This window comes from Sceloporus occidentalis, unplaced genomic scaffold, assembly GCF_023333645.1.
Source record: "Sceloporus occidentalis isolate IW3139 unplaced genomic scaffold, rSceOcc1.0.p SCAF_97, whole genome shotgun sequence".
Taxonomy (NCBI): domain Eukaryota; kingdom Metazoa; phylum Chordata; class Lepidosauria; order Squamata; family Phrynosomatidae; genus Sceloporus; species Sceloporus occidentalis.
The window spans coordinates 1,780,814-1,793,084 of record NW_028317077.1 but is presented as its reverse complement, the minus strand read 5'-3'; the positions used below and the strand labels follow the sequence as shown (position 1 = coordinate 1,793,084).

The 12,271-nt window shown below is 38.7% G+C and overlaps 1 protein-coding gene across 7 annotated transcripts in view; it reads left to right on the top strand.

The window, feature by feature from the left end:
• The window catches only part of LOC149284221 (transcription factor 4-like), a 171,451-nt gene that overhangs the window by 28,182 nt on the left and 130,998 nt on the right, over positions 1-12,271 (top strand). For all 7 annotated transcript variants that reach the window (XM_089497022.1, XM_089497020.1, XM_089497021.1 and 4 more), the window contains one exon: positions 10,822-10,883. In XM_089497022.1, the coding sequence (XP_089353148.1) occupies positions 10,822-10,883 (62 nt within the window). The remainder of the gene's footprint in view (positions 1-10,821; positions 10,884-12,271) is intronic.

The following is a 12,271-nucleotide window of genomic DNA, read 5'->3' as shown; positions in this document are numbered from 1 at the left end:
CCCCTGATGTATACAGGGGAGCTTTCTGTGCATATATAGGGGTCTGTCTGGCATTAAGTATCCGCACATGCTGGGCATTTTTGTTCATTGGAGCTATACTAGTGTTACATCTGATTGGAAACCCTAAAATGATGCAAAGTACAAACCTGCCCCCCCCCCAAACCAATAGCGGAAACAAATGTACCATTGGGGGCATATATATATAAAAAGAAGTACTAGTGCAAATTGGTGAAAGTTGTGCAGTCGCCATGGCAAACCGGGTTGTTTCCCAGCTGGATTGCTTGAATTTTTATCCCTTTGCCCAGTACTTGTTCTCTGTTACCTGCACTACAAAGTTTTCCCAGTACGCAGTACTTCAAAGTTATTCGTAAATAGCGATATAGTATCTTTTTGTCCTCCCTTCTGTGAACTTTATTAGCACGGTACTTTTTTCCGTTGGTTTAATTAGCTCTACATGCATCAGCCATAGCCAACGGGAAGACGTGTCCTGTAGGAAGGTGACACGGTGCCACAAAGTAATAGTTCCCCATGTGTTGAAATGAACTTTTTATTAATCCGGCGCTCGGCTCACATAAAATCTCCTGGTTTACATATTCTTATTAATCTCACGGGAAAGAAGGAAAAACACCTGCCCTAATGATTGTAAGCGGTACCCAATTTTGCATATATATATATATATGTTTTATATTAATAAATGGAGAGTGTAATGGGAGCAGCCCTATAAACCCGGATTGTGTCTGGAAATTCCTTACTCTTAATTCGCGGCCAGCTTTTGGTCTGAATCCCAGACGGTTTAGGAACCACACAGCTGTTCATAAAATTCATCTGTATTCCAGAGAGCTCTGGTGTTCAGATGTTCAGACTTCTACATACAGGTAGTGTGTGTGTGTGACTTACAATGTTATAATATATAATATATATGTGTGTGAGTTATATATTATGTATTATAACAACAGTATATGTGTGTGACTTATATATTATGTTATAACATTGTGTGTGACATATATTATATATTATAACATTTTATGTGTGTGAGTTATATATTATAACATTATATGTGTGTGACTTGTATATTATATATTATAACATTGTGTGTGTGTGAGTTATATATTTTATAACATTTTATGTGTGTGAGTTATATATTATAACATTATATGTGTGTGACTTGTATATTATATATTATAACATTGTGTGTGTGTGAGTTATATATTTTATAACATTTTATGTGTGTGAGTTGAAACAATGGGAGAAACAGTGTATGAACTTTATACGGGAGGAAGCATGTAGAAGAACACCAGTGTTACTTGCCATCACAAACGGAGCATGTTCACATGTGTCCCTGGATCCGGATGTAGATAATATCAGATCCCTTTCCAAAATAATACGTAATCTTCAAAAAAATAATATATATATATGTATGACAGCGGCAGGTCTCCAAAAGAAGGATAGAACTTTTTAGGATTGTTTGTAGCCATTTAAACGCCGTTATCAAGGTACCAAAACACCTATACTGTTTAATTAGGGTAACCTCTAATTAAAATCCCTGCCCAGCCCGTTATAATACGTTTTATCAACACGACCGGCTCTATGTGATGCTCTAGGATCCAAAAAGCCTATATTGAACTTTACGCATGAGTACGATTAGTGTGTATATATATATATATATATATATATATATATATATATATATATATATATATATATATATATACTCCGTGGCACAGGAGATAAACTATTTAATGTGAATGTTTCTTCTGTTATATGGATGGTTTACGTATTTAGCGTTTCTTGTATTCTGGCACTGCTTACAATGCCCACATTGAAAAGTGCCGTTAATTTGCCCCTTTTTGTGAGAAATGCCACTAATCTATTTTGAATATTGGGTAAAAGTTTGTACGCAGCATTGGGCTTATCCCCAATACAAGACAGCTATATTTCTGTATATAATATATAAAATATATTTAGTGGGGGTACAAGGGATCCTAACCCGCGGGACGTCAGGACGGCAGCCTGGAGCCTCCCACGACCGCCTAAAAATAACCGGCGAATAACCAAACCATATCCGCTTAGTAAAACTCAAACATATTTGTCATTTTGCCAAGTCGTTTGTCTTTGTTAATACTTTTTATTGGGCCAACATGGAAAAAAAATGTATTGTTACTTAAAAAGTCTCTTCTCTGGAAACAATGACGGTTTAAATTGTAGACCGCAACAATCGTTTCCAGTAAATTAAACACGGTAACATAGTAATTTAGGCTGGAAAAAGGCATAAGCCCATGCGATTCAACCCCGCTGTTGATCAAGAAGAAGGCGAAAACTCCACATTAAAGCGATTTCCAGTTGCGACTCCAAAATGGCCTCTGATTTCTAACTGGATAAACAAACTATAATTAATCCCGTCCTTATAACACATTATATATCCCTGCTAAAAATCCCCCGGCCCCTATTTAAAGGCATCCATAGAATCAGATGTGGGGAGTGGATTCCGCATCTTTACTGCTCTTAATGTAAGGAACCCTTTTTCGCTGCTTTAGCGTCTTCTTTTCTCCTTTATTTTTAAAGATTACAATTCCCTTCTTTTACCTGCTCCTGAAATAAGATTCAAGCGTCATTAATTTCTCTTTTTATTGATACATGATACGCTGTTATCAAAGAAGGTAGGATGAAAGCGCAGACGCTTCCCCATTCCAGCTGTTTTCACCTACAATGTGATTTTTTTTTTTCTCCCCCAGAGAAGATGTTTCTTTTTAAAGAGTTTTTAATCTGCGAACGTCTTTCTCCGTTTGTTTCGGCGTTGTAAAATGTGTTCCCTGTAGGTCATATCAGTCTCTTTTAGAATCCAACCTGCCCTTTCAGAAGCTTTTTGTGCTACTCAGAAGAACAAACAAGATTGTTGAAAGTGCCTCTAACGACGTCTGCAGACCAATAAACTTCTTTTTTTTTAAAATATAAGGACAGACATTTTACGATTCGGATTGGTTAAATATGGTTGGTTGGAGGCTCATAAGTTCAAGCTGAATGCTGCTTAGTTGGCAGGAACACCAAAAGTGTGTGGGGGGGGGAATAATTAAAATCAGATGTCAATCTCACTCCTTGTAAGCAATTTAAAGCTGTTGAGGTTTCCCTAAATATGTAGAAACAAAGAAAATGTATTTAAAATTTTGCTTTTTAAAAACTTGATTGTATCCTTGGTCGATTTTCATATCTAGAAGTTGGATAGCAGCACTCTCATTTTATGGAGCAAAAACCGGTCTGGTTCTAATCCATAGAGGACTGAATAAAGGCAAATTAAATTAAATGTAATAATGTAATAAAATATATATATATATATATATATATATATATATATATATATATGTATGTATAATATTATAAGGTGCTTCCTTATGCTGTCTCCAAACATATAAAACATTCATGATTTTATTCCCCACACAGGACTTTTTACATTCGGGGTCATTACTCACAAAATAAAACTCCTACCTGATATAGATGTTGCAGCCCTGCTGCAGCAGCTGCCCTCCTTCTCCTATGGTAGGGCGTTTTCTTGCCAATGATTCGTTGCTAGAGCAGCCAATCAGTGCCAGGAAATGACTCCCATTACATTTTTCCATGCATGCGCTTTGGGGTCTGAACAGAGCCAGCACTGGAGCTGACTGGTGGTCAGTATATCGTATGCTCCACGGCATTGGGGAAAGGGGCAAATAAATCGGCAGGAAGGGGTTCCATGGATGTAGCTTCCCCTGGGAAGAAAGCAGAAGGTGGGCCGTTAGCCAATTCCAAACCCATAGGAAGATGGAATTTGACAGCAATAGACAACAATTTGGTCCATCTAGAATGCATATTTTTCCTGATGTAAAGACCTTAATCAGTCGTTGGTCTCGTCTTAGATTCAGGAGTCATATGACTATCCCATGCATGTTTAAATCCCCTCACTGTATTAACCTCTACCACATCTGCTGGGAGGCTGTTTTACTTATCTACCAGCCGTAGGTGAGTAAAACTTCCTTTAATGAAATCTAAATCTCTGAAACTCTTGTTTCAGATTATGGCCCCGAGAAGAGGAATGAGCAAAAAAATGTGCTGACCCCCAAATCCCATCACTGTTCAGCCATTTATTATTATTATTATTATTATTATTATTATTATTATTATCATGTGTTTTCGTTCTATGCAGTTTTGTTCTCTTTTAGCCTCCGATGTGCAGCAGAAAGCAGACCTTTTAAATGGAAATGTATCCGGCTCGCGTTTAATGTCATTTTAGTAAAGGTTTTGAAGTGGACATTAATCACGCACTTAATCTCGATGGATATGACGTTTAGCCAAGAAGGGCCTTTCTTCTCTTTAGGTTTTTTGCACGGGACGTTCCTTTCACTCTGCGGTTGGAATTAGAGATTCTATCTTTTAACCCCTTAAGGACAACAGGCTGTCCTTAAACAAACACCCTGCCTGCGGGAAAACAATAGAATGGCTCAGTCTTATTCACCCAGTTAGACACTCTGATTAATGAAAGTCTATGGAGAAATGGACTTCATTAGGATTGCCATAAAGCATCAGCTCAGTGTGGTGTTTGAAAATATCACATGACCGACAACAACGGCCGCCTCCATACAAAACACATTTCAAAAGATGTATTTTTTTTATTATTGTTATTATTACAATTCTAAACATTTTTCATTATGTTTTAGCCATTAAAAGTATATATTATGCTTATGTGTATACCATGGAAGAAACCTATGTTTGATTTGGATCATTACCCCCTGGCCATTAGGCAATTTTCCCCTTTTAGTTAAGAAAAGGGGGCCACAGAGCATGAGATTGGTGGAGAGATTTTGTGTGTTCTGCCACGTTTTGCCACATCTCGGGTTTCCTAGAAACATTTATTTATCATTTATCGATCGTTTTGAAGTCCGATGTGAGAACCGCGTTCCTCCTTCCGCAGAGTCTCTAGACGGAGACCTCAAGGAAAAGTAAAGGGCTTATTTGTCATTAAACGAACCTAGCGTGTGTTACATGTGGGGGGATGTGATAAAACCTGCAAACACAACTGCAATGCAAACAATAAATAGTTTAAAAGTCTTTTTTACATATGTTTTGCCTCCCTGGTGTACCTGCGACGTGTTAGGCTGTCAGTGCTCTTTCTCACCTGGAATAGAAAGCGCGCTCGCTGCCAATTACCGACAGGTGCAAAAACACACATTCATGAACACGGTACACGCCACGGGTAAAGACGAGTGTGCGTGTGATTAACGTGCCAGCTTTCCCCACAGCCGTGATTACATATTCCGACTGCAGAATGTAAAGCCTTACAGGGGGATCTGACATATCTGAGAGACGGGGTTTTCTGTACTGGATAATAATAAGAATTATTACATTATATGTATTAGTAATAGTAGTATTGATATTATTATTGTCATTGATATCATTATTGTTATCGTTATTATTATTATTATTTTTATATTCACATTTTAAAGCAGAACTGCTATTTTACCCAAATACTTACTTTTTCATGGGTTTTTTTTTTACGCCACTAAACCAGTGTAATATAGTTTTTTACTTAATAAAAATAAACATGCCATTTAGTCTGAAGAGAAGACCTTTGAGGTCCTGAAAGCTGATGTGACTTCACAGAAATTTTTTTAATCTTAAAGGGATTAAAATTTAGTCCCCCCCCCCGATGATGAATGCATATTAAAGTATTTTGTATCTGTTGGGGGGGCAAAAGATGAGTCACTTAGACCCCATTGAGTGAGCCAGCGGTGGGGTTGTGTGACCGTGGGTATAGCTGAGGTGGGAGACACGGCAGGGGGTTTGCAAGGGGTCCGAACGCTAATTTAAAGGGGGGCGCTTTATCCGTATGCATTAACGGCGTATACAGCTACATATAAGGCGGTTTGATGCGAATAATCCAGAGCTTGGAAAAGCCGGGGGAATAACGCAAGAAGAGAAAATCCGGCCATAAGTGTTCCTTTAACAGCAACTTCTATATTGGCTCTTTTAAGGAGTTTATTTGAACTTCAGATTTCAGACATAAAAACGTGTATATTGGTTTGAAACGCAATTTTGACTCGTTTGTGGCATCTATTGAATCAATTGGAGTCTAGTGTATGTATCTAGCAGCTGGCTCTACCACCGAAATCAAATCAAATCAAATGCTTTGTGGAAAAGCCCCCGGGAGCCGATAATAAAGTGTTTATCAGGCGGGCCGTAGGTCTCTGCCAGTTTTACGCCGTCCATGAGCTGTTCTTGATTTGACGACAACACTTTAATAATGCATAAAAGTTCGTCGGGATTTCCCATGACGACGCTAAACGTATGGATCACCAATGTCTTTTTCTTCTGCGAATTTCCAATAATCTCCTAATTGTGTTCTCCAGCAATATCACTTTTTAATATTTTTGTTAAAAAAAAATAAAAAAAATGTCAAGCCCGCTTTCACCCTCCCTTTCTTATTTTTTTTTATTTTTATAATAAATACTATTAAAATAAAATGCTCTCTTTTAGGGCGCGTCCCGAAGCGTGGTGGCGCTCCTGGGTTCTTCACTGTTGCAAAGAGGGTAAAAATGGGCACGGGTTCACCTTAAAGTAATAAAAATATTTTAATATTTTATCGGTCTTCTAACTCTATATTTATTGGATTATTGGCCTCTATCCAGAGGAATCCGATACCTGTTGATTTATTCCTGTTATTTTAATTACTAGTATCCGATTTAAAAACTCTTTCCAAAATATTGTGCCGTTTTCTTTGCGTTCTTGTTCTTCCATAATATAACGTTTTCAGGCAGCTGTATATCTCGCTCTATCTGAGCCCCGATCTACTAAACCCCCCGGCTCCTTATCATACTGCCTGTGGGGAACAATAGAACCAGATCGAAAAGTATATCAAGATTTTTTCCTGTGATACCTGTAATAAAAAAAATGCTGGGTTGCCAACGCTACGCCCCGTGACCGTTAATGGTGATTTATTAAAGCAGTTGACCTGGTACCATGGTGGCCGCGTACAGCCGACGACGCGCATACGGTTCACATGTTAGGCGGCATCTGTGCAGCCCCCTGCAGGACGTGGGATGCATAAACACACAGAAGAGACCCGATGACTCTGTTATACATCCCGCATACTGCAGGGGGCAGCACTTCACAGGTACTGCTCTGCCAAATGGGAAATGTATACCTGTCCAGGAAAACATGGCCGAGTGCGGGTGCCCAGCCTGGTACTGGCTTTGGGAAGTGGCTCTGAATTTTATTTTTGAGTCTTTATTTTCCATGTTTTATTCTGCTACTGTACGCAAAATTATTTCTGTGTATGTGTATATAGGTGTGTGTGTATATATATATATATATATATATATATATATATATATATATATATATATATAGTGTTTGTTTGTAGATTATGCAGAATTACTATTTGTCTTTCACAGATTTTTTTTGTTTCCTTTTTTATTTTTTTATTATTTAATGCTTTTTACTTAACTATTCACAGTATAAGGTAACGATGTACGAGTGGTTAAAAGGCACGGTAACGATTGCGTTAAATGGGATCACGATATACTCTGTAATTAGTGAATAATGTATGTATCGAGTCCCTGCACTATGTCAGCCGCCTTTAACTTCATTACTGACAGAGAAATGGCTTTATCTGTCGTTGTTAATTAAAGCCGCTGGTTGATGTTGGCCAGCGGGACGCAGCGCGTGGCTTGCGCGGTAATGTCTCGGTGATAGATGACCTTTCGTGGCAAGTGGTGTAGAATGATGGCTTCCGATTGATGGTATCAGCTGGAGCAAAAAGCTGCAGGAAACATGAAAAAGTGACGATCTCGCCAAGGAGTTTCTTCCTGGTCATCAACACCTTGCATCTTTTCTCTTCTCCATTCCCCCTTTACAGCGTCTTGTAGACCTAGAGGTTTATTCACTAAACTTTAGCCAAAGTGAGATGAGAAGAGGGAAAGAAGAGAGAGATGAGATGCGATAGAACCATTTAAATACATAAAGGGCTTTAACAAAGTACAGGAGTGAAGTTTATTCAAATGTTAGAACAAGAAGTCATCGTCTGAAACTAGAGGCTCAAAGGCTTAGATGGAACGTTAGGAAGCATTTGTGAGGGTGGTAGATGAATGGAACAGCCTCCCAGCAGAAGTGGTAGAGAGTAACACAAGGAAGGAATTTAACAAGGCCGAATTGTGGTTATTATATTATATATTTTATATTTATATATATATATATATCTTATACTTATCAGGCACAATTAAACTATATATTTTAGATATCTGCATTTTGCAAAGCCACCTCTTTGCTTAATCATGGAGAAACTACCAGAGGCGGCTCCTTGGTTATGATGAGGTCGGGGACACGTATAGTCAGATAGTCTCTGAAACTTGCCCACAACTTCCAGTTTCGTTGAAAGAAAAAATCCCCCCCCCCCCCCCCGGGTTTAATGTGTCGGTTCGTCTCAGTCCATCGGTTCTACTTTTATCAGACGCTTTGAATGTATGAAGCGCTGCGGAAACTGTTGGCGTTTTATATAAATAAAAGATAATAATAATAATTAGAATAATATTTCATAAAGAAGAAAATAAAAAAATAAAAAACATCCAATCATAAAATAACATCACTACGGTATATATCTTTTGCTCTTAAAGCTTATTGATTGATACACGTCTCCGCCGCGTCTCCGATCCTTATGCGTCTATTCATCTCTTCCCCCTTGTCGTGAAGAAAAGAAACAACTCCTAGGTGTTACACCACAATGGGGAGCGTTTTTAACTCCTTCACCTCCTATTCATTGTAAAGGGCCTATACTGGCCAGCTTCTCCGGTGCAAAGGGCTGAGCTGGCCCTGCACAATGTATAATCCAATGAAGGAAGAGAGTATGGAACCTCACCGATTTATCTATACATTATACAGGGCCAGCCACGCAGTAGCTTCTTTTCAAACTATGCCCTGTAAGTCCTTTTGCCTTCATTAGTTTTTGTATGCTGTTTTGCCATGTTGATGCCCCCCCATGCAGGTTTAAGGACTTGTAAAATTGACGCGCTACCCTCTATAGTATTTCAGCTCAACAATTGTATATACAAGATATTAATCTTTTAAGTTTCAAAATTTCACAGAAACCATAGAATCTGGTGGCAGATCAGACTCATTCGGCCCATCTAATTGAGCCATTTTTTTCCTGACTCCTTTAATCGGACGTTGGTCTCATCTTTGATTCAGGAACCATATGCCGATCCCGTGCATGTTTACATTCTGAAGTTCTATTGCCCTCATTCTCTCTTCTCCCTATTTTTTGTCTTTTTTTCTGTGTTTTTATGAAATCTCTTGACTCGTCTCCCAAGTCCTTTATTTCTGATCTCAAGTCTCTGTTCTGTTTTGCGGGTGGCATTGAGCGATCCACATTGAAGAGTTTGGTCAACTCAAATTCTGGAAAGCTTCTATACGGTGTTCAATAACGTTTGTTTTAGATGGTGGTCCAGTTTGAGTTGCTTGTTCTCTCTCTGCTGTGGGATCAAGCACTGGCCTATTTTGTGCCCCTTGAAGGTATAATTGCAGCCATCAGTTTTTAATAAACATATTATGCTTCATTTAGGAAATATTTTTCCTTTTCTGCTTTCATTTCACACAATTATACTCCGCTGACAGCCAGACGTTTTATATCGGTTCAATTAGAGCCGAGAATAGTGAAGGCTGGAGGACACCTTCTTCAGGACCAGTTTGATTGTATTTATTTATTCATCTTCTCGATTTTCTAAGTTGTAAATCAGCCGTCGGGACATTGTGATTGGCCAACTTAAGATAGCTGTACCTCCCAATTGTATCTCTTCTCTTTTCGTTTCTCCCTTTTCTTTTCTCTCTTTTTCTAGGAGCTCGTAATGTTTGCTGGGTAGGAGGGTATCACAGGGTTCTACAGCCCTAAAAGCTCCAACAGTTCAAGTTTTCATAGGAAAAGTTTTGGGCACTGCTCTGGTTTTGTGGGGAGCGCGGTCCGATGGAGGATTCTCCTTGTCACATAGCTGTTTTTCTTTTGCTTTATTTAATATATATTTTTGTGCATTGGAGTTTAACAATGTATTCACCTTGAATAAGCCTTACCATGCTAATTAAAATAAAAAAAAAAAGTAGTTTTTTTTAATACTAAAGCTAAATCTGCACTTTGTTTGTCTTGGGCAAATGCCCGGCGGCCCACTGGCCAGCAGCGCATCACACTAACCCATTCTGCTGCTCCAGCAGTACCAGGTGCTTCAGTGTGCGGCCAACAGCTGGATTTGCCCGGCCTCATGCTACATAAGCATAAAAACATAGCATCCTTCCTCACATATCCAGCCATTGGGTCGCACTTATGTCTAGGGCTGCCTCGTGATTGCTAGTCCAGCCCTGTTCTGTTATTTTTTTGGTAATATATATATATATATTTATATATATATATATATATATATATATATATATATATATATATTTGTAATTTGTATCTGTTTATTGTGGTTCCCTACACTCCCATAGCATAAAGAGCTCACAAACTACCCATAAATGGTTGTATATGAAGTCTGGATCGTCTCTTTATCTTCAAATTTTTAATACGTATGAGATGAAAAACCAACATGTCTCTCGGCCTTCTGATTTTCAGGACTGTTAAATCGAGCAGCGAATTTTAATGAGTTTGTTTAAGTAGACGGGTCAGATGCCTACTATAAATACAAAAGTCCTACTTGTGATTCTTAATTAAATGCAACTGCAGATTAGTCGACTCTCTAATTTAAAATGCAAGTTGAAATAAAACATCGCTTAGATAAAGTTTACTGAGATTATAATGTATTTTTGTTTTGTCCACAGATGTAGAAGACAGAAGTAACTCAGGGTCTTGGGGGAGCAGTGCACATCCGAGCCCATCAAGGGTAAGTAAAAACCCCTGGGTGGGGTAAAAGGAGCCCTACTCTTTATAAACCATATTGTGGTTGGGTATGAAATTTCATGTTTAATACATTTTCATAACTTTATACAGGTTTAATGGACATACAAATGCTAAAATTAAAGTATTTTTGGTTGGTGACCTGAAAATAATTATCAGTCATTGAGACCAAAAGCACCTATCTATATGTTGACAGCTGGAGAGCCACCAGGTGCCATTAAGAGTTTATGTGGCTTCGGCCATACATGAGAAGTCTTTCCACATCAACAAACTGGAGAACCCTATGTAATCTTATCATTGTCCTAATAAGATCATTACTACTGCTGGTGCATGCATGTCAAAGAGCTGGAGTCATCCATGAAAGAGTTGTGAACCATCCCACCAACAGCCATAACATCATCACCCATGCTGTCCATCAACCCTAGACATTCCACCCGGGATCCCAAAACACGCATGCTACATTACGTGTAGGACACCCCAACCAGTCATGCGTGTGTCACAGGATCAAGCAACCTTTTGTTAATATTCTAAATAGCGTAGCGGTAAAAGTTATTTTTAATATGTTTCACCCAAACTTCTGAAATGCTCTGTATATGGGATTGACTGCTGCTGTTCCCATTGATTTTCAATGGAAGCTTACTTCCAATTGACTTGAATGAGAGTTCTGCTGAGCATGTGCAAGAAGCATATTGAGGTATGCTCCCTGATTCAATAGGACCAGCTGGGGGAGGAGTTTAATTAGACTAAGCTCATTATCCAATAAGTAATGACTGAATGCAGTAAAATACACTGTAACCCATCCAAAATGAACTTCTGTGTGCATTGAGAATAATAATGGGGCTGTATCGCTTATTTAACTTATTGTTACATTTGTTTAATCATCACAGAGGGCATACGTGTTCCAACAATCAATTATATACTTCTCTGGCTACTAATGAAGTATTTAGTTGACGCTGATACCATTTTATAGAGGGCAACATGGGAAAAAATGTATACATTTCTTCAGATAGCCCTTAAACCCCTAGGCCCCACTTCCACTGTTGACTTGGAATTAGTAGCTGTTCACATCCGGTTTAACTATGTCGGTTATATTCTATTGCATCACATTGTATCTGATCTGTAGAAAACAAAGGGTTAAACTCAGGCCCTCCTCTGAGACTCTTGAGACCGCTCACCAATTTTTCTCAAGCGTTAGAGGGTTAATCTGGCACGTCCTCGGCATTGGCACTCGCTTATCGGAGCAGAACGGAAAATGTTAACAGAGAATTCTGCTTCTAATGGCAGAACCTCGGGGGTCATAAAGAAAGGCCTCGTTTCTGTGAAGCTACAGGCACTTGGGACATATGGCTGTTTTGAATAAAACCATAAGTCTGT